Source organism: Mytilus galloprovincialis, chromosome 6 (genome assembly GCF_965363235.1).
Source record: "Mytilus galloprovincialis chromosome 6, xbMytGall1.hap1.1, whole genome shotgun sequence".
NCBI classification, from domain to species: Eukaryota; Metazoa; Mollusca; class Bivalvia; order Mytilida; family Mytilidae; genus Mytilus; species Mytilus galloprovincialis.
This window is the reverse complement of record NC_134843.1, coordinates 27,585,118-27,606,245: the sequence shown is the minus strand read 5'-3', so window position 1 is coordinate 27,606,245 and position 21,128 is coordinate 27,585,118. Positions and strand designations below refer to the sequence as shown.

General features: G+C 31.2%; 1 protein-coding gene across 1 annotated transcript; it reads right to left on the bottom strand.

Annotated features, from left to right (window-relative positions):
- Window positions 1-1,543: 1,543 nt before the first annotated feature.
- On the bottom strand, window positions 1,544-19,607 carry LOC143079302 (irregular chiasm C-roughest protein-like). Its single transcript, XM_076254566.1, has 18 exons — window positions 19,503-19,607; window positions 17,226-17,552; window positions 16,429-16,710; window positions 14,300-14,599; window positions 12,220-12,516; window positions 10,840-11,181; window positions 9,743-9,862; window positions 9,069-9,087; window positions 7,630-7,712; window positions 7,041-7,065; window positions 6,484-6,554; window positions 5,971-5,995; window positions 5,441-5,514; window positions 4,792-4,816; window positions 3,749-3,819; window positions 3,411-3,435; window positions 3,140-3,210; window positions 1,544-2,289 (listed from the first exon to the last, which is right to left on the bottom strand). Exons 1-18 carry the CDS (start codon window positions 19,549-19,551, stop codon window positions 2,234-2,236), a joined length of 2,262 nt encoding a protein of 753 aa, XP_076110681.1. The 5' UTR covers window positions 19,552-19,607; the 3' UTR covers window positions 1,544-2,233.
- Window positions 19,608-21,128: the final 1,521 nt, after the last annotated feature.

The following is a 21,128-nucleotide window of genomic DNA, read 5'->3' as shown; positions in this document are numbered from 1 at the left end:
CAGGTGAAGGGACAATAGCTTATATTGAATAGACATGAGGTCGTCGTTGCATTGTTTATATTTAACCCATCTTATGGGTATTAAAAGTTGTCGAATTTATTAGGACGATTTCATATGATTATTGTTTTCGTTGTTTTATTTTCGTAAAGGAAAGACAATAATAGACAAGGAAATAGAACAGGTTAGAACAACAATAGTCTTTAACATCGTTTGCAAAAATTTGAATAATTCAATATTGTATTTGATAATGTATTAAGGAGTTTTAATCAGATAGCAGGAAGGAAATTCAAACAATCGTTTGTATTTAGAGAAATTGATATAAACTAACGTATTGCATGTCTTCATTTGATATTTGTTTAACAAATAAATGACATTTCCGTATATGTTGTTGTGAATGTTTTGATTCGGTCGTACTTCCTGACTTGTGGGAGGATAGACAATATTTTGAAATGAAATTAATGGCGGTTACTCTAAAATCTTCAAACATGAAAGTACAAATTTGAAAATTTAAGACAAAAGAAACCTAGGGAAATTCGTAACTTTAAACACCGAAGAGAAACTGACAATGCCATAACATTACAAATGTCCAGTATTTTTTTGTATGTTGAGGTATTTTATAATTAAGACATATTACTTAAATTATTGTATTAATTATTCATAATATGATTTGAATTTGTTTTCTCAATTTTGAGAATAGTAAACATACATTGTATTATGTCACTCTGTTGTTAACAATAATGTATAGGTCCAAAAGAATGAATTGTAAGATGCCCGATATGTCTTACGAATTTAAGTCCTAATCATGTATATAAAGACCCAGCGTGTAAACGAACTACATAACCATTGCGAAAAACAATCTAAAATTAAATTGAAAGTAAATTGATAGAGGCATACTCCAAAAAAAACGAAATTACAAAAATACTTAACTCCAAGGAAAATTAAAAACAGAATGTCCCTAATCAAAGGGCAAAATCAAAAGATAAAACACATCAAACGACAACAACTGCAAGAATTAGAAATTGTTTATGAAATATTATTGCATTAATTTGGTAAAGTATTTTTGTAATACTAGATAGATATACCGATATGATTTCGTATGTTGGTTATTGAACAAGATAGACGCGACAGATCATACGAGTGAAACAGGTACTGCTGACCCTTCAGGAGTACGTGAAAACCTCTGAACTCTTTGTTGGGTTCATGGTGCTCAATCTCTCGTTTTCTTTATTATGGTTTTAGATTTTTGTTTCTCTAAATTTCTGTTTCTGTTTTAAGACTATACAAAACGTCATCAGTGTCTGAACAGAAAGTTGGTGCGCAAAGTTATGTCAGGGAACGTTCCGTTTTTTTCATAGAAAAGTTCTTTGGAGGATAGGATTCAAAGACCTTGATGTTAAAAAATTCCGTATCCATTTTATATTTGATGCATGATGGTCCTAGGTACCGACGTTTTTACTCTTAATAAAAGTTTCCTTGTTTTGTCTTTGTTAGTTTTAACCTTTACTGCTTAGTCTCTTTTTGGTTTTTATATTTCCAAGAATAGTAACTTTCCATCTTTTTATTCAACAAGTTCTATTTTCAACCAATATACATTTGACATGTGAAACAAAGTTAGCTTTTTACTATTTAAGTAACCGTATCAATTAAAATTTTATATTTATAATTGTATATTTACACTTTTCGATTCATACGAAACATTTATTGATATTTCTTGCTTTCAGCCTTATTAACTGGAACTGGTTGTGTGTATTTGGAAAACTTTTAGGAATTTATTTGTCCACAATGCTCTTCAACTTCATACTTCATTTGGCCTTTTATAACATTTTTGATTCGAGCGTCACTGATGAGTCTTTTGTAGACTAAACGCGAATCTGGTTTAAACATTAAATTTTATTCCTGCTATCTATGATGAGTTTAAATGATTATTCAGACACATTCAGAGCAATCTACTAAAAATGATCCTTCAGTGAACTTTTCAATTATGAAATTTTCCGTAAATATCGATGCGTAGTGTTGAAAACTATCAGTTGTAGTCCAGTAGCTTTCGAGTTCTTTCCATATTAGTTTTTTTGTAAAGGATTTCGCAATGTAGCTTTGTTGCTCATTTCATCTGACATTAATGACGATTTTCATGTCATATGATACGAATCCATTAACTGGTTGTCAATTGACAAAATATTCCATTAGATTATTGTCAGTACTCTATTTTCATCTGATCATGATATTCAGTAAATCAGTTGTCCTGTTTCCATTGTTTTGAGTCGTTTTCATACACTTTATTTTCTGCGTCTGAAATATATAACATGTCATATAACAATGCTTAACTTTTTTTGCCAAATATTGAGTCAATTGTAAAAGAAGGATTAAGTCGCCATCAACATGACACATAGTCTTGTTGACCTTGTTTTATGTTAATCAACCAATATAAAATACATTGTAAGTAGGTGAATTTGCAAGAAATAAGGTCAGAGAAAACGTATATTGTTTCCTCCGACGACTTAGAACTCAATCAGTTTACAAATTAACGGACATATAAGTTTCACTGTGAACATCTTTGTCTGAGGTTATTGCATCTGTAGTTTCTTATAAATATATATTTATAAACGGACAGTAAAAGAGAGGAATGTTTATAATCATTTATGAGCTGATGATATCCTCTTTGAAAAATAACAGCGGTATTAAAACGGTGTGAAAAAATAAACAAAATGATTTAAAAAGATTTTCTAAGCATGATTCATTTATTGTTGTTAACAAATAAATGTTCTTTATTTGTAATCCAAATAAAAATTTTATATAATTTCTTCAAATTCAAAAAAAATATTTATTTAATTGCAAACTGACTAAAATGTTATCAATATAACATTGTCAAAAATAAACATATTTCTTAATTCTTTACACAATACGTTCTTATGATACATATTACTATTGAATCTTTTGCTTATGTGTTTTTCATTAACACCTTTTTTTGGATACAATGGTATTAGAAATAGAAAAATGCGTGTACCAAATGAGGAATATGACAGTTGTTGTCTATTTGTTTTATGTTTTTGAGCTTCTAATTTTGCAATTTGATTAGGGACTTTCTCTTTTGAAATTTCCTAGGAGTTCAGTATAGTTGTGATGTTACTTTTTGACTCACCCTCATTTATTAAATCATCATAAACAGTTGGATTGTTTTTCACACCTAGTTTCTCATAATATTGTGTCGGGCTAGAATGAAAAATTAAGATATGCTGACTTTGAAATTAGATATAATTATATTATCACACTGTACTAGTTTGGTCAATTCAATCGAAATTTTCCTTTAAAGAAGATTGAATATATTTTGTAAAATGTTATCCATACTGAATTGTATTTTGCAAAAAAAAAACATTGAATGTTCTTTCAAAGGAATGTATTACAAATATTACCTTTTAGCTGTGATTTCTTCGCAAGCTGTAATAAATAAAACTAAGAATGAAGCAACCACAATTTATTGAAGAAATCAACTTATACAAGACATGCATTCTCCTGTTTAAAATGCTTTCTTAAACTCACTATGATAACATTCAAAATTAGTTATAATACGTAGTACATTTATAAGACAAGACTAGACCAATTCTGTATTTGTTTTGCCTTTTTTGTTCCATTTTTCCATTGCCAAATCATAACTTCAAATTAGTATGAAACGTCCAGTTTACTGCATCAGCAGTTACAATTTACGTATGTCATGGTTATAAAATATAGATATATCCTGCATGTGACCCACCTGCAATGTTCAAATCGTCATAAACATATGCTTCGTTCTTTTGACCAAGATCTTCATAATGTGTTCCATAGCTGTAGATATAAGCAAAAGTAGTTTATCTATTTTCAAATCTCCTAATGGGTAAAGATTAACAAAATCAGAGTTACAAAAACAACTAAAAATTGGCATGAACCCAAGCATTTTAAAGATATCACTGTCGATGTGTCTGATCTTCATCATCAGTACGGTTCTTAAAAGTAATATTTGACATCAAAATGAAATATGCAGGTACGGCTCTAGTTTTTTTAAAGCTGTTCAAATTAACGATGTATTAGATCTCTCAATTAGTCATCAGGAATAGAAGTGTAAAGCATATTTTTTTTAATGTTATAATTTTGATGCAAAATTTAAAATATATCATGATTTCAGATTGTTCATTAAATATTAAGGGGTTGGTATGATTGGTTGAATATAACTCGTCATTATATATCATAATATCTTTACTTAGACATCTGTAATGTTTGACATCTTGAAGACTTTAAAATATATTGTTATTTGTATGGATTTTTGTGAAGTAAAGTAATCTGCTATCAAGACGGGGGATTTTTATCGTAAAGACTGCTTAAATGCCACGCCGTTAATGAATGGGACTTCAGGCCCAGCTATACAAATGACTCACATTATTGTTTCACCTTCTATGACGTAACACACTCGCAACATTGAACGACTAGTTTGATTTATGCCAGTCTCTATGTCTCTTGATTAGAAAAGTCTTTTATGTGACTTAATGTAGGGATCTGCCAAATATAGTACCCTGCATATCTTTAAAAAGTATCAAATTTCCAAGGTCACTTACATTATGCTGGTACTTATATTAATAACATTGACATTTAAAGAAAAGAACAGCAATTTAGTTTACTGAAAGAGAAATAGGAGAAACCGTATAGGTCTCGGGAAGAAGCACAAGATATTTCATATTGAAACGTCATTCACTCAAATTTTAAAATGGTCCAAAGCAGGTCTTTAGATAAATTAATTGATGGTTAAACAAAATTAGAAATTACCTTTGACCTCCGATTTTCTGTAACTCTGTAATATAAAGGAAATAACGTATGATATCACATGCAGGTGGTACTAAAACTGAAAATGTCCATATTACATATTCCATTTAATCCTATTGAATCGTTAAAATAAGCCAATTTAATTTGTAACGCGCAGGACAATTATTCGAAAAGTGCTAGATCAGGTCATAAATTCAAAGGAATTGCCCTGTGGTGAAATTTAAGTAAGTTTCGTCTGTAAGTTACCTACGTTGTATCTGCATAGGTAGGTTCAAACTCCGGCCTGCTCAAACCAAAGACCTTAAAATTGATATTTCCTTCTTTGATTGTACATAGCACACAGTGATTAGGAGTTGAGGCAAAACATGGTCGAGCCGGCTCGGTTAAGATTACATTAAATGTTAAAAATCTGGTTCAGTGTTTCGGTTTAGTACTACGCTTGGTTTATCTATACAATATTACATAACCATGTAATTGTCCTGAATATGCATTATATTTGCCACTGGACGTTCAACAGTCATCTATCCATTCATCTATCAAACTTACCTCTTTATTGTATATATTTTTAACAATAAACGAAATGTTATTTTTATTTTTGGTTTGTGATATCTTTTGTTTTAATACATTTCATACAGATATATGTGACAATCACCTTTATCAGTTAAATCTTCATAAAAATTTATAGGAGCATCTTTTAATCCAAGTTTTTCATAATTTCTTGAGGGCCTGCAAAAATAAATGTATAGACGTATTTGTTTTTCTGTAGTATAAATATATGATTCTATGTTGACTGGATATCATAAATATGAGAAAACTAAATAGAAATGTAATTCAAGCATCTAGATTAGCTGCTGGTTCATAGCTGCTGATTCATTCGGAATAGGGAGAAAACTGTCCTTCTCATACTCTTTTTTCTCTAAAAAAAAAACAACTGTTGACTTGGGTTCAATTCGCTTGTATTCTTATACTCATATAACTATATATTATTTAACTGTTTGATATTTTAGTATTTTCATGCCTAATGATAAAATACATTTGTCTGTACACTACCTGAAGAGAAGAGAACGTTAAAGATTTCAACATGTGACCTTTTTATTAAGTCTTTAAAAAAATATCGGAAACCAAAAAAAAAAAAAGGAAAGACATAACATATGTTGATAGAATAGTAATATAGTAATATACCTTAGATGTCTGTTTGCCTGTGGAACTGTAAAATACAAAACAAATATAAAACTGCATTTCAAACATCCTACAACAGGTATTGGTGCTTGAGAAAAAGGTCCGTGGTACGTACCGGGTAATCCTGTTTGTTAAGTACAAAAGCAGTTGAACAATCAAACATGAAATACAAACCAATCAGTCATCAATGAAACAAGTCAACAAGGACATGATGTTTCTTGAACTGGTAAGAAATATGAGTAAATCAGTGTGTTAAGTAGTGTCTGTTGTTACTTTTATTCTCTGATAGTAAAGTAACAACAGACACAAAGAAAAACGCACAATTCAAAGTATAGTTATTTAATTTATCTAAACCATTTTAAGCATTTTGAATTTAGTGCATTTTTTATTTTGAATAAATGCTGAATCATATACATTGATTTTGTTACGGTGAACCAACATATTACTTCTGAATCGGCAGAGCATTTTGTTTTCAATAATTTTATAAAAAATAGATGCATATAACATTGACCTCACCTTTATTGTTCAAATTGTCATAAGCATTTGGGACATCTTGCAGACCAAGTGCTTCGTAATGTTTAATCGGGCTGAAACAACAATCAATACAACAGAAAATATACAATGAAATGTTAATAAAGGCAACAGTAGTATACCGGGGTATACCGTTGCTTACATATTATACAAGTGTGATTACCTTAACTAACTACCTATAGTAGTGATCACATGTTGCCTTATCTTTAAAAAAATCATAGCTTAGTATCCTTTGTACCTTTGTTGTGCAGTGTTTGAAAATGTGTTATATACTTTTCTATATATATGGTGTATATAGGACAAAAATGAATTTAGAAAACACTTGTTAAACCACACTACGTAGCGCATCTATACTATCTTGACCGAAGTATTTCTTAATTCAGTGTGTTCTGATAATAATGGAATTAATTATCAATTTTAGTCACTGTAGTTATCCCTGTTATCTGGTTTAATTATCATGTTTGATTTTTTTGTTAATCTAGCAACTTAAAAATAGTTCATCTATTGAAAAAAGGTAGAAAATCTACTTTCAAATGTCGTACCTTTGATCCCTGTTTATGTTCGACTCTGTTAAAAGACAAATGCAATATTTAAATTAATACAAAGGCATTTATTTGACATGTAGCTATTATTGTAAGCTTAGAATGTTAAAGAGTGGTCACCAACAAAGATGATAAAATGTATAATAGGTTAGGGAAATATTCATTGTCATCTTTAATAGCAATTTTTGTTGCATCGCTGTAACGTTTTTTTAAAATAATAAAAAACAAAAGATTATCTATTCCTCTTCGATGGTAACAACAACATATATTTTCGACTTTTTCGACTAGAGTTCTAGCTTCCATAATCATGTATTTGTCATCGTACTCAGTTTGTCTGAATATTGTTTGTCTCGTTTGCACAATATTTTTTCTTTTTACTTTTTACTACCATTGCGACTTATTTAAAGACAAGACATATATACTTTAGCGTATATAATGAAAATGAATTAGAGGTGTGGTCTATGACTACATGTTATTTAATGGTTAAATATTTACAGATTTGCTGATAATGAGCTTTTTGCATTTATTTATACAAGTATAAACCATTGCAAAATGAAAATCATTTTATAAGTTTGTTATTTATTCATACCATTTTGTGTGCCGCTGCTGTTTTGTACTTCTTCATAGTTGTGTGTGTGATCATCCGAATCAGTCTTTTCAAATTTCACTGTGCTAAATATGTACAAACATTATTTTAATTGACTTTGGTGTTTCTTGTCTTTTACCCCAAATTAAGCTGGGGTCACACATTCACGATTCTTACTGCCGTCTATGACAGGACCATTCCCGATTAAAATTTGTCGAAAGTCTGATCAAGATCCTGTGAATCTTGGATGAAAATTCAAACTTTAATTAAAATTTGTAAAACAAATGATTTAATTACGACAACAATCAGATATTGTTCAGAAAGCGTCGATATTCAACCGTTTCCAAGCGAATTTATCCCGATAATCCCGTTCTCAATCGGCTTGTAATTCAATTTGTATCTTTCGCCAGGTAAAATTCGACAGAGTATGTTACGACTGCGTCCCGATTCTACCGAATGTAATCCGACAGAGATCAGACAGTGACCAGACAGTGAACCGACGCTGATGGAAGTTATCCGTTCGAAAACTGTCAGCATAATCGGGATGAGCAGGTACAGTCGGAACGTTATCCTCTTAAGGTCAGCTCTATCGCAATGCAAACGGCTTTGTCTGGTCTCAGTCGTATTGTATTCTGTAATTGTCGGGACTCTGACGTGGGTATTATTGACGAATTTCGTATTAATAACGGGACTGTTCCGGAACGGTTTCGGCAAAAACGGTACGCAATCACAAGATCTGGATGCAATCTGGACTCAATCGGCAGAAAAACAGCAATGAAAAATTTCTCCAGATCATTCCCGTTCAACAGGACACCATCCAGAATACACAGAACATTGTAAGGATTTTGATCCGATACAGCAGAATCTGTCACGATATAGGCACGATTGTAATCCGACTAGACTAAATCGGCTGAGTTTCCCCGAATGTTACGGGACGCACCTTACTGTCGGGGTGCTTCGCCGAACTATTCGGACCCTTCCCGGCCCGTAGGAATCTGTTACGAAATTAAACGACTGCGTTCAGACAATGATAGGACATTCCAGATGATTGAGGATAGTAATCCGACTTTTTCACTTTTCGTTTTGATCGCTGTCTGTATCTCAAACGGGAGCAATAATTGGCAATGTGTGAACCCCGCATTTGTTTCATGCACGATTTTGCAAAGAGGTTTAAAAACACTAAAACATGTCTACTATTTCCTGCGGAGAGTTGTTATCTTTCATCGAAATTTTCTATTTGATTAATGTTATATAATACATAGCTGTGATAAAATCAATCGCAGATATATTGAACTAAATAAGGCAATGCATTGTTTTATACAGTTGAACATGAGTGTGTCAGTAATTGTTATTTGAGGTTTGAAAAAAAACCGGTATGACTTTTTGCCTACAGAGTTTGATATTTTTTATTCATGATTTGTTTTTGGTTCATACGTACTTACGTTTCACTTTGTTGATGTCCTGAAATATAAAAAGAAAATATATTCGTATAATATCGATATCAAATCCTTATTCATCGATTTGAATTTCTGAAGAAATCAGGACGAAACAAGTTAACTTCTTCATTAGAGATATCTGATTCGAGCATAAATGAAGTATCGTAAGTAGACGAAACGCGCGTCTTTCATAAAAGATTGAAGTCGTATGCATATCCTATTGTGTACCAGTGTTGCCAATAGTTACGTTTTGATTTTTTTTTTCTGTTACTTGCTGTAACCTTTACGAGTCCCGATTTAAACTTCGTCTATGTTTAAAAGGTGTAAAAGAGGAACGAAAGATACCAAAGGGACAGTCAAACTCATAAATAGAAAATAAACTGACAACGCCATGGCTACAAATGAAAAAGACAAACGGACAAACAATAGTACACATGACACAACATAGAAAACTAAAGAATAAGCAACACTGCGGCATGCGTCACTTTGATTATTTAAAAGTTATTTTTACTTCAATGTCATAGTATGTTAGTCTCGATCTATTACAGATGCAAACCATATAGCCAGAACTAGAGTAAAAATAAAATTATGATTGTCCAGTTATGTAAATGGGTTTTTTTAATGTATGAGAAAAGAACTGCATGTGCAATATCACAAAAGCCAGGTTGAACATGTCTTACCTTTCCGTTTCTTAATGATAATAAAGACCATCACTACCATCACTACAAGTATAGATATCAGACCTCCACACACAGCACCAATAATTCCGCCTGATGACAAAGTTTCTGGTTCTATGGGAGCTAAAAAAAAAAGATCGAAAGTTATCACCAAATCAACACTTCAATGGTTACCCAATGTCATCTATCCTATGGCTTCAATTTAACGAATCGTGTGCAAATAATGAACAACTATATGACAAGGTGTTGCTTCAATTATCTGCGGTACACGATGTTATTTTGATTCTATTTCTGTAAGATATTTGATAAAATAATAGATTTCAATAATTTCAAAATGCCTAACAAAAATTGCATCAATATGATTTATGTTAGCCAATTTTTTTTTTTTTAGTATAATGCATTGCAATTTGTGTTCAATGTACCCAGCAAATAACTGGAAGATTACACAAATACTAAGACATGGTTTGATAAATGGACTGTTTTTGTAGTTCACAATTTCATTCTCAACTTTTACATTTTTAAAATGAAAATTATTGAGAAAATAAACCGAACATAACATTAAACGTAAATTTAGATGGTTAAGTGGAAGTTTGTACCTTATTTTTGTGTATCCTTTCTTCTCAAATGAATAAAAGATAGTCTTCAGACGAAAGAATAACTTGATGAGATTTGAAAAAATATAAATTCGTTCTTTTTATTGTTCAAATATAAAAAAAAAAAAAAAAAAAAAAAAAAAAGATGTGGTATGATTGCCAATGAGACAACTGTCCACAAGAAGCACATTTTACCTACTTTCTTAGAATACTCCAAAAGTAATCCGAAATAATCTATTTAGTCACTGTACCTAATGAAACAATTACACTGAAAGGAGTGTTTAGTATGTCTTGTGGTGCAAAGTAGCACATTTAATCAGTTCATGCGCCAAGTGAAATGATGATTGAACGAGGAATTTCAATTTGTTGGGGAAAAAAACTTTTACAAGTGTCCCCTTGGGAATGATATTGGTTTCTCCTGTTGATACAGCATGCCATACATATTTTGATATGTATTATTCTATATATGTTCATATATTTGTCTTTTGTAAATAAATAATGTCTTACTTGATCGTTCCAAAACCACAGTGTGTTCAACCGGTTTTCCGATACCATTTTCTAATATTAACGTATAGTTAGTGAAGTCTTCATTTTGTAAATCATTTATTGTAAGAATTGATTTATAGCCATCCACTTTAACAGTCTTCCCATGGAAAACATCTTCCACCTCGGCCGAGGATTCCGAAAAAAGAAATTTAGTTGATGTTTGAATCTGTTTTCCATTATTGAACCAAGCATTGTAGATGAACTTAGGAACACTAAACACATGAACAACGATGTCAACAGTTTTTCCAATATTTCCATACTGTATATTTCTTTCATGGTTGTCTGCAGTAAAAACTGGTTGTGCTATATAAAAAAAGTAGGTATCAAAGAATCATATGTGATGCTCGAATAAACAAAAAATAACTATTAAAAAATGATAGAGCCTCGGAATATTTAAAAATCCTGTAGTTGTGTTAGCGTGTTAGCCTTTATGCAAAATAGTGCTGAGGAATAGATGCAATACAAGCGCATGAAAAACTAAACTTTGACAACATTACATGTAGCTGATTCGAAGTCAAATCCGAAAAAAGGTGTAAAGCAAGGAATTTGAAAATACAATAATAATGTAAGTTCAAACTATCCATGCAACTCAAGTGAACTTGCTTAACGTTAAAACCTCAACTCAGCCATGTCATCATAAGAACAGTCACTTGTCTCACTTATTTTCTAAGAACGTGAACGATAGTGGACCTAGGCCTATGCAAATGATGTGTTAGTTTTGTATATTATTTTTTGTAGTTTAGTTTAAACATATGTATTTATAGTGGATTGGGAAACAAGTTATTGCAACTTATATTTATCCCTTTTCACTTTGCGGGTGCGAGTGCTGCATTGTACCGGCATTTGTCTGCTCTTTTTCGAAATATACAGGGTGTCTTTTACGAACAAGAGATATGGCTCTCTCTTAACACAGGTCAGTAATTTATCGTCCCCTTCCGACGGACTATCATCGTTTCCTCAAGACCTTACTCGCAAATGGTGTCAAGGGAGGGCCAAAAATTCGTCTTTTGTAGTTTGTAACGTTTGTTTTGTCTTTTTCGTTGTTAGTTTGTATCTGGTTGACAATTTTTAATATCCTTAATGTATGTTTCGCCTCACTTGTACTTCACACGAAGAGGTTGTGGATGGCTGGAAAACTGAAACATTGATTGCAATTAATAAATTCTAGCATAGCCGTTTTATTAGATGATCATCAACTTCGAGATACTGAAATAGATTGTTGTTCTTCAATTGAGTACTAGATTACCTAGATGTAATTATAGGCTAGCAGTTAAAAGCTTTTGCAATACTAAACTAGTTCATGGAATACAAATAATTGTATAACAACTAATTATATAATACCATAAACAGTAATTTTTGCCGCTCCTTGCCGCTTCTTTATTCCATCCGTTCCTTGAATACCATTACTGACTGTACACACATATTCACCGTTGTCTTGATATCTAAGCGTTGTAGGAACTACTGGCAGTGTCAAGACAGTGTCCCCGTCTAGTTCTCGAATAATGTGTCCATACAAAGACCTATGCTGCCACTTATAAAATGTGTATATATCAGGATAACCCTCAGCTGTACAATTTATTGTTCGTGTTGGATCAGTCATTTCATAGGTAACATTAGAAACTGAAACATCTGGCGCAACTGCAAAGATAGAATTTAATTTAAAGAATTACTAACACTTTACAAATCTTCTCATGAAAACTTCAAAATTCAAAAGAGCTATATAAAAAGATATGTTCCTATCAAAATGGTATACATTATAAAACCTAGCTATAGATTATTCTTAAAAAAAATATGTTTTCCAATATTCTATTACGTTCTCAACAGAACACCATCAAGTCATAGTCCAGTCAATCTAGCATAAATTTTACCCTAACCTGAAAGTAATTGCAACAGAAGATTTTTAAGTTTTAATCTTTAGCATTATATCCCAAATATACACAGAAAAAAGTCCCATAAAATCTTACTTGAGGAAGACTAAAAAAAATCACCATTTAAAATTCCTATGGATATTTGCATTGAAACGGGAGATAACTCTTGCAAAAAAGGCAGAAATATCAATAAATATTGATACAAAATTATAACTTTACAGCTTCTATTCACTAGAATGTATTGATTCTTGATTTTGTAGCGGTCTTTATAGTATAACAAACAACTCTAAAGGTGTTTTCACATCTTTTATCAAGCTTATAATCTAGATTTCGTAATTCATTAGTTGACCATTTTTTTTAATTTTCAACATGTCAAGGTAAAGAATCTCAATTTTAATAAAAGTAATTATGCATGTGCTCTTCTTTTTGTAGTTTGAAGTTTCTTTAGATAAGTAAGATGCTGAAAAAATATAATATACAGATAAACACGATACCAAATTTTCACATTATTTTTCAAAATGGTCACAAAGCTTCAAATTTGCAATTTCTTTAATGAAAATGCGCACAAATATAAAACTACCCTAACACTGCGGTTTTGTACATTTCATGAGCAAGAGATTATATCATTTAGTCAAATAAAAACTTATAACCCCATCAAAGTATCATACTTTACATAAATTTCCAGAAAATCAACCAAAAACTGACCAAAAAAGACTCATTTTTGCGGAGTTATCTCCCCTTCCAATGTTAATTTCCATAGGAAATTAAAATTGCTGATTTTGAGTTTTCCTCAAGTTCGACTTGATGTGACTTTTTTTCTGTGTAGATTAAGGGCAAAATGCTATAGATTAAAACTAAAACCTTTTCTGTTGCAATTAGTTTGAGGTTAAATCTTAGTTTGACTGGACTATCAATATTACTTGAAGTTTTTCGGACTATACTTTTTTTCTTAAATAAATTATTTAAATCCAATAACGCAAACAAAAAATCTTTAGATCAACACTTCTTATGTTTCATTAATTTGTGCTGAACAATCCTAAAACTACTGTTTACATCAATGTATTCGTACAATCATAAGGAACATGCTCATAATATTTATGTATTTTCAAATATATTTGTTCTCGTATCACAGGAATAGATTACCTTAGCCGTATTTGGCACAACTTTTTGGGAATTTTGGGTCCTCAATGCTCTTCAACTTTGAACTTGTTTGTTTGGCTTTATAACTATTTTGATCTGAGAGCGTCACTGATGAGTCTTATGTAGACGAAACGCGCTTCTGGCGTATTAAATTATAATCCTGATAACTATATGAATCCTCTTTAGTGATCATGATTGTATTAGATGTTGCAAAATGTTATTAATACAACACATGTATTGATAAAATATGGCTCCATGATTATAGAAGCTGCTGTTTATGTGAGCAAAACGGTATATGAGTCATTTCTGTATATGACAAATATAACAGTTAAAAATGAACCAAATGTATTTTTTTGGTGGTATTCTTGTCACATAAAATAACCATCGTAGAAATGTTAAGTAAGATTACTTACATCTTACAAATAAACTTATCTGGTTGGAAAATCCACCAATGGTGTTGTTTGCTGTACATATTATAGGTTGTAAGTTAAACTGTCTGTTAACCGTATATGTTAATGTGGAGGTCACATTGAACGTTTCATCAGCATTTTTGTTTTCTTGTGATGATGCTTTAATTGTTACATCGTTTTGGCCTACGATCCACCAAAATGCTGCTGCAGGACGGCTTCCAGTTGATGTACAAGATATCGAAAATGGAACCATCTCCATTGTAGTTACGAGAGGTACACTGAAAACTGGCATCAAAGGCATTACTGAAAATAATTGACTTCTTATGATAATTATATTCTATGACCTACAACCTATATTATCATATCCTAAGAGCCAAATATTAGAACTTCTTGATATTGAAAATGTAATATTTGGTCTTCGAGTCTCAATATGACGCATATGGAAGAGGTTAAGATTCATAATAGGTTTGGCAGCTGATATTTTGCCACACAGTATGATAAATATCTGTTTGATTTTGTGTATTTTTTAGGATATAACTATAAATATTTCTTTTTATAATGAGTTAAACGAAGGGTTCAAGGGTTTATCAATTGTAGTTTTATGTGTAGGCTATTGTTATAGGTTTTCTTATCATCGTTTATCTCTACAGTCTTTGCGTTATTTTCTATAACAATTTAACGCACAGAACTATGATAGGTAGATTTTGCCATGTCATATAAAAAAGAAGATTTGGTATGCATAAAAAGGCAACTCTCCATAAGATATCTGCATACAAAATATGAAGCATTTAGGTCTTCTACCTAAATATAAAGCTGTATACAAATATACAGATTTTAATACCTATGTCTAGCATGCTGTGACAAGAAGGCAACAAAAAAACCCACTTACTGATATATTGTTTCATCCAATGTAGTAGTTATAATGTATCTAGTATATTAATTAGCGGTGTCGGTTGTGTTCACTTATATTTCGTTACAATTTACTTCATTTAATCATTTCTAATATTAAAAAAAAGGATATAGCAAGCTGTTTAATCTACACTCTAAATAGCTAGACTATGTGTCCTTGGAATTATCTGTAAGGTTCAACGTTACTTTAATTAGAGCAAAGTTTTTCAGCTGTGTTGAGACGACACGCCAGCAATATGTGATCACTTTTGTAATTCTTATGCATTATGATGTATAAAGAACAAGGCAGAGTTTAATAGAAAAACAAAATATATTGGGTATCCATCAATAACACAAAAGCAGGACATAATCACCATATAATCATTGTTTTTCTGTTTGTTGGGTTGAACATGAAATCATTGTTGCCTAGTATTAAATTAACCTGTTTATATTAAAATACTTGTTGTTTTACCTTACATAATTATGTTATAAATGATTGTATTCGGCTTAATGTAAATATTGATATCGTCACCCACATTTGATTGGTTTATACGATCCAACATGACATTGGACGAACATTTATAATCATATTCTCCTTTGAGTATCATATTCCCCTTATACTTCTGCAGTTTTTCGTTTGACATTGAGCGGAATCAATGTATTCTTTTGAACGGTATTATTTTGAATAGCAATTGTAAAGTTATCATCGTGTCCTAAATTATTTCGAACATAAAATAAAATAGAAAAAGATCACACTTGAATAAATAATGAACTTTCGAACTAAAGTTTTAATCAATGTCGATGTCGCGTTAAGTTATAAAACAAGCGGATAAGAAACAACGTATGTTTTGTGAGTAGAAAGTAAACAAAGTATGGGCAGTGGAATAAAACAATCGTTTCTCATGAGATATGAAAATGTGCTAACCTTCCAATAGTTATTTTTTCAAAAGTAAACAATTCTTCCTATCTCCCTCAGACAAGGAAAATAAATTAATATAATTGGATTATGCAAATTCAAGTGACATAAATGAGTTACGATATACGACGAAGAACAAACTGTCATTAAAATTGTATGCATCGATAATACATGATTTATCCGTAGATCTATATAACACGTAGCCTCTTTTTTTATGTATATCTGAGTTAAAATCTTTTAATTTGAGGAAAATAATATATCACCTTAATCATTTTGGTCAAAATTGATTAACCATACACAGACAACTAGTATAGAAACATATACTTACGATTTAGATATATTAAGGCAGTAGCTGTTATTGGAATATCCAAAGCATCACTGTTTGCTAAACATGAAACATTTGTTGTATCATAAATTCTTGGAATGTTTCGTAAAATGTATCGCAATTCTTGGACGCCAGTTTGAACAGTTGTTCCAAGAACCACAAGGGACAGCGTAGGAGCAGGAACACCTCCAACAGCTACACATTCAATAAACAAATCTTGTCCTTCCGTGCCAATCAATCTGTTATCAGTGGAGGCATTACGAATTCCTAAACTTCTTGGCAACTCTAAAATAAATTATAAATTCATTTGTTCAGTTTTATATGTATGTTTTTGTATGTAATTTCAATATCATGAACTATATCTGTATAAACACTGTTAAAGATTCATTTTAACACACTATGCTTTTAACTTATTCTTTGTTTTTATGAAGCTAAATGTTGAACGGACGCCTTCATGAGTTGGCTCTCCATTATGAATATCCGTTTCACAGATATGTTCATAATGTCGGCACTGCAATCGCGTCCAACTTTTAGGATTGAGACCAACCGAATTGAATTTCACTTGTTACCGAATTCCATATTTCAAAAATGGTTGGCCTCGCCGTTTCTGACTTAATTGTGTCGCTCAGGTGAAGCTGTCACGACAGCTAGAAACGGTATTAGCTTCATCTTTATTTTTTTTCCCTACATTTAAAAAAAAATAGCAAGACAACAAGCAGACCTTTCTAAAGTTGATAAAAAAAATACTTAAAACTTTGATGTTTGTGAATCAATTGGACATTTCTCAGTCAAGTACTTACCTAATAAAGTCAGCTGTATAAAGTACACTTTATTAATACCTGCATTACATCTGTAAATCGCTTCATCGTCAGATTGAGCAGGCAATATATGTAATCTGTAGTACAGTCCTGAGTCTGGATTGAATGAAACCCTGTATTTTGTAGTATTTATAGTAGCCTCTCCACTAGCTATAACCATCCGTTGTGAATTTACATATTTATCCCAAACCAACTTTCCACTTTCATATTTACACTGTAGAACTACTTCATTTTCCTGTTTAGCATATTGTTGATATGGATCTAGTTCTGTTCCAGTACCTGTTGCATAAACTTCTGCTAGAAATCTACCTAAAACGTTACAGCACAGGATGACAAAAAATAAATCCAACAAACATCCGAGTGTTGTATTAAGTTTTAAAAGCTGCGTTGATCCATGCAATTTCATGAAAAATGAAGTATATAGAAATGCGTTTTCTTAAAGTCTGATAGGAACCGTTGTCTTTATGAAATCGATATATCATTTGCGCCATCCTGTTTCCCTTCTAATTGGCATGAATTTGGATGCCTGGTAAAGGGTACATACATAGGATTTTTTGTAGATTTCCATATCATCAGTTAGATCAACATGATCCTGATGATTAAGTTAAAAGATTTAACCTAGTGGTTATAAGAAATATTACAAATTTTACATTGTGACAGTTATTTTATGTTTCCACTTTTAACATTATGTTTTTAATAATAAACAATTATTTAATTTTGGATGTAACGCGTCTTCTGATTGGCTGACGTTATTTTGTTATCAGCCCATAGACATAATTTAGTCATGTGACCGTGACGTCATCAATGTTTTTTCATGGTTTTCTACGGTTTAAAATAGAATTTAGAATTAAATTATAAGAAATGACTGTAATATTTTTTCTGTCTATTCGTAATAACATTTAAAAAAAAGTCGTGCACACTGTTAAATAACCCGCTACGCGCGTTATTCAGTGTGCACCACATTTTTTATGTTATTTCTTCATAGACAGAAAAAATATTACAGTCATTCCTTAAATATTAATTCATGTCTTGCCTATTAGACATAAAAACGACAATTATGTTAAATGATCCTTGAAACAGTATATCTGGTTAATTTTTATTAAGCTTACCTCTTCATTTTGATAAGGACTCAATTTGAACAAGTGATCGTTTGTTCAGATAAATTTCAATTTTTCAACATACTGTTAAATGAAAAGTGTCAAGTTAGAATGTTCACAAAAACTGTAATATGACAACACTACCAAATTTTACTCCGGATTTGGAGATGATGCATAGTTCTAAGTTGAAGACATTTCATGTTAAGAAGTCATGTGTTTCTATGATCTGCCAAAACCTTAAACACCATTTTAATTATCAAATGCCAACTTCTGATCTGTTATTTATTATGAAAAGGTTGGCATGACCACTTCTTTATTTTAGATATACACTTGCATAAAGTTCCTTTATTAATCAAAATTCGTATTAAATTACCTTAAATTAATTATTGTGCAAACTGTGATTTATCTAATTTAAGCACGTGTGCTTATCTCTGAATCCTATTTGTGAATATGCATTTAAAATTTATTAGTGCAATTCATAATAAAACATCAATTATTTACACTTATACAGGAAATGTATCCAATACCATCTGTGAAACGGTTATTCCGTAACGGTCAACTAACTCGTGATGTCGTCCGAAAAAATTAAGAATGTTCATAACCACCTTTTTTGTTAATATTGCCGTTTTTATACATAAACTTTATTCTAAAATATTAGAATGTTAGCTTCATTTTGTGTCTAAGAAATTAAAATCTGTGTGGATTCTTATACAAATTTATTTGTCGTCGCTACAAAAAGCATCAAAATAAACATGTGTAGACAAATCTTTACGATGTATCTCTTGATTCATACTTCTATTCTACCGCATTATATTGTATTGATGTAGACGGTAGAGGTAACATAGTAACTGAGTGGATATCTTGTGTTTATCTTATTAGCTTTTATAGCGTTGAACAAAAGTTTAAAATGAAACAGAGGATTTAAATTTCATAAAACTAAACATGCCTATTTCTTTTATATATTTACGTCCAGTCATGCCTTAAAACTGTTACCATTTTTCACACGCCCGTATGCACTAAGAACAAATTTTGATGTGTAAACCATGTCCATATTTGCAAACAGGTTATGATTAACTTAAGATTTTGAATAGGTACACATTCTCTTCATAGGACATTATATGTGTCGGCAAACAGCTTTATGTATCATAGTCTATTTACTTACTGTATACAGTGAAGTTTAACACAATTATGAAGAAGTAAGACCATGCCATATTGTCCGTGCTTTTCCTTATAATAAAAACTTCCTTTGCAACACGACAAAAAATAAACGTTTGAATTACACATACTTGTACACATAGTATAAGGATGTAAATGTATTTAAAACCCGTCGAGTACGATTGTAAACAAAATGTTGAGAATTGTTGAAATCTATTAATAATATACTGGTAAAAATTGTCAACATCATATACATAGATTTGTATATATGTGGATGCATTTCTTGGTTAAAACTGATTTCTTATGTTTAATAACGGTGACAAAATTGTGAATTTGTGAAATACTAATGATTTTCTACCTCGGGAATAGATTTATTTAGCTGTATTCGGCAAAACTTTTAGAAATTTTTGGTCGTCAATGCTCTTCAACTTTGTGCTTTATTTGGCTTTTTTAACAATTGATAACACTGATAAGTCTTTTATAGACGAAACGCGCGTCTGGCGTAAATATGAAATTTCAATCCTGGTATCTGTGATGAGTTTATTTACATATTCAAACAAAAAGGTTTCGACCCTGTTTACAGTTGATAACCGGGAGAGATCCGTTTGCGCCAAAAATGCGTCCTTTTGCGCCACAACTTTTTATATGACAACCGTAACTATAAATATTCTACAGCTCGAAGCAAAAAAAGTTGGAACACTTTGTCGAGTGGCTTTCATTTCTAAATAATTGAATGGTGACAATTGAGTGTATATTGGTCAGTTTAACGGACCAAAAATGCAAGGAATGTGTCCGTGAAATTTCAAAAACAAAAAGATTAAAGAAGCCAGATCGATTAATTTGACATTCAGATATATTGATGATGGTTTTTTTTTTCCATTAAGAATCTAAAATTTTCTGATTTGGTTCAATTAGTCTATCCTGCAGAACTAGAAATAAAAGAAATAACAGCCGTGGCTTCCTCTGCCTCATTTACACTTTTAACTTGCATTTGACATAAGCGTTCATCTCAGTATCAGAGTTTATGACAAACGAGACGATTTTAATTTGGTAATTATCAATTTCCCTAATCTAAGTGGTAATATACCTACGTCACCTGCATATGGGATATACATTTATTATGTATTCAAGAGATTGCAGCTGCTATTCATACTTTGTTAAACGTCACCAGTGTCTGAGCAGAAATTTGATGAACCCAGGATATGTCAAAAATGTCTAGTCCCATTTTTCTATAAAAAAATCATTGGAATTTACCAAGACCTGGTTGACAAATATTCTGTTTCAACTTCACAAATAATACACGATGGTCTTGAATGTATATTCTAAGTACTGCCGCTGTTTATCATCTTATTCTTTTATTTGTCATTGAGAATATTATCTTTACTGTTTTAACTATTTTTTGTCATTTTTGACAAGGCTCGTTGCTTATAAATCCCGTCATTGTGTTTATGTGCGATGGTCAAAAAAAATATTCTTGACTTTCATTTTTGCTAATGTGCCTTGTCTATAAGCCTTTTTGTGTTTCTTTGTTGACATATTTGTTTGTGCTTATAGTATTAAAGTTTATATATACACAATTTTGACTGTTGTATCCCTATTTGTGCCTTTTTTACCTTAGTCCTATTATGTTTGT

What these genes read in the sequence shown, in the direction of transcription:
- LOC143079302 (XM_076254566.1), bottom strand. Translation starts at nt 19,551, where the DNA reads ATGGCATGGTCTTACTTCTTCATAATTGTGTTAAACTTCACTGTATAC. An exon ending in GTTAAACTTCACTGTATACA is followed by an intron (nt 17,553 to 19,502) that starts GTAAGTAAATAG and finishes GTAACGTTTTAG; the next exon opens with GTAGATTTCTAGCAGAAGTT. An exon ending in TGACGATTTGAACATTGCAG is followed by an intron (nt 3,436 to 3,748) that starts GTGGGTCACATG and finishes TATTTATTACAG; the next exon opens with CTTGCGAAGAAATCACAGCT.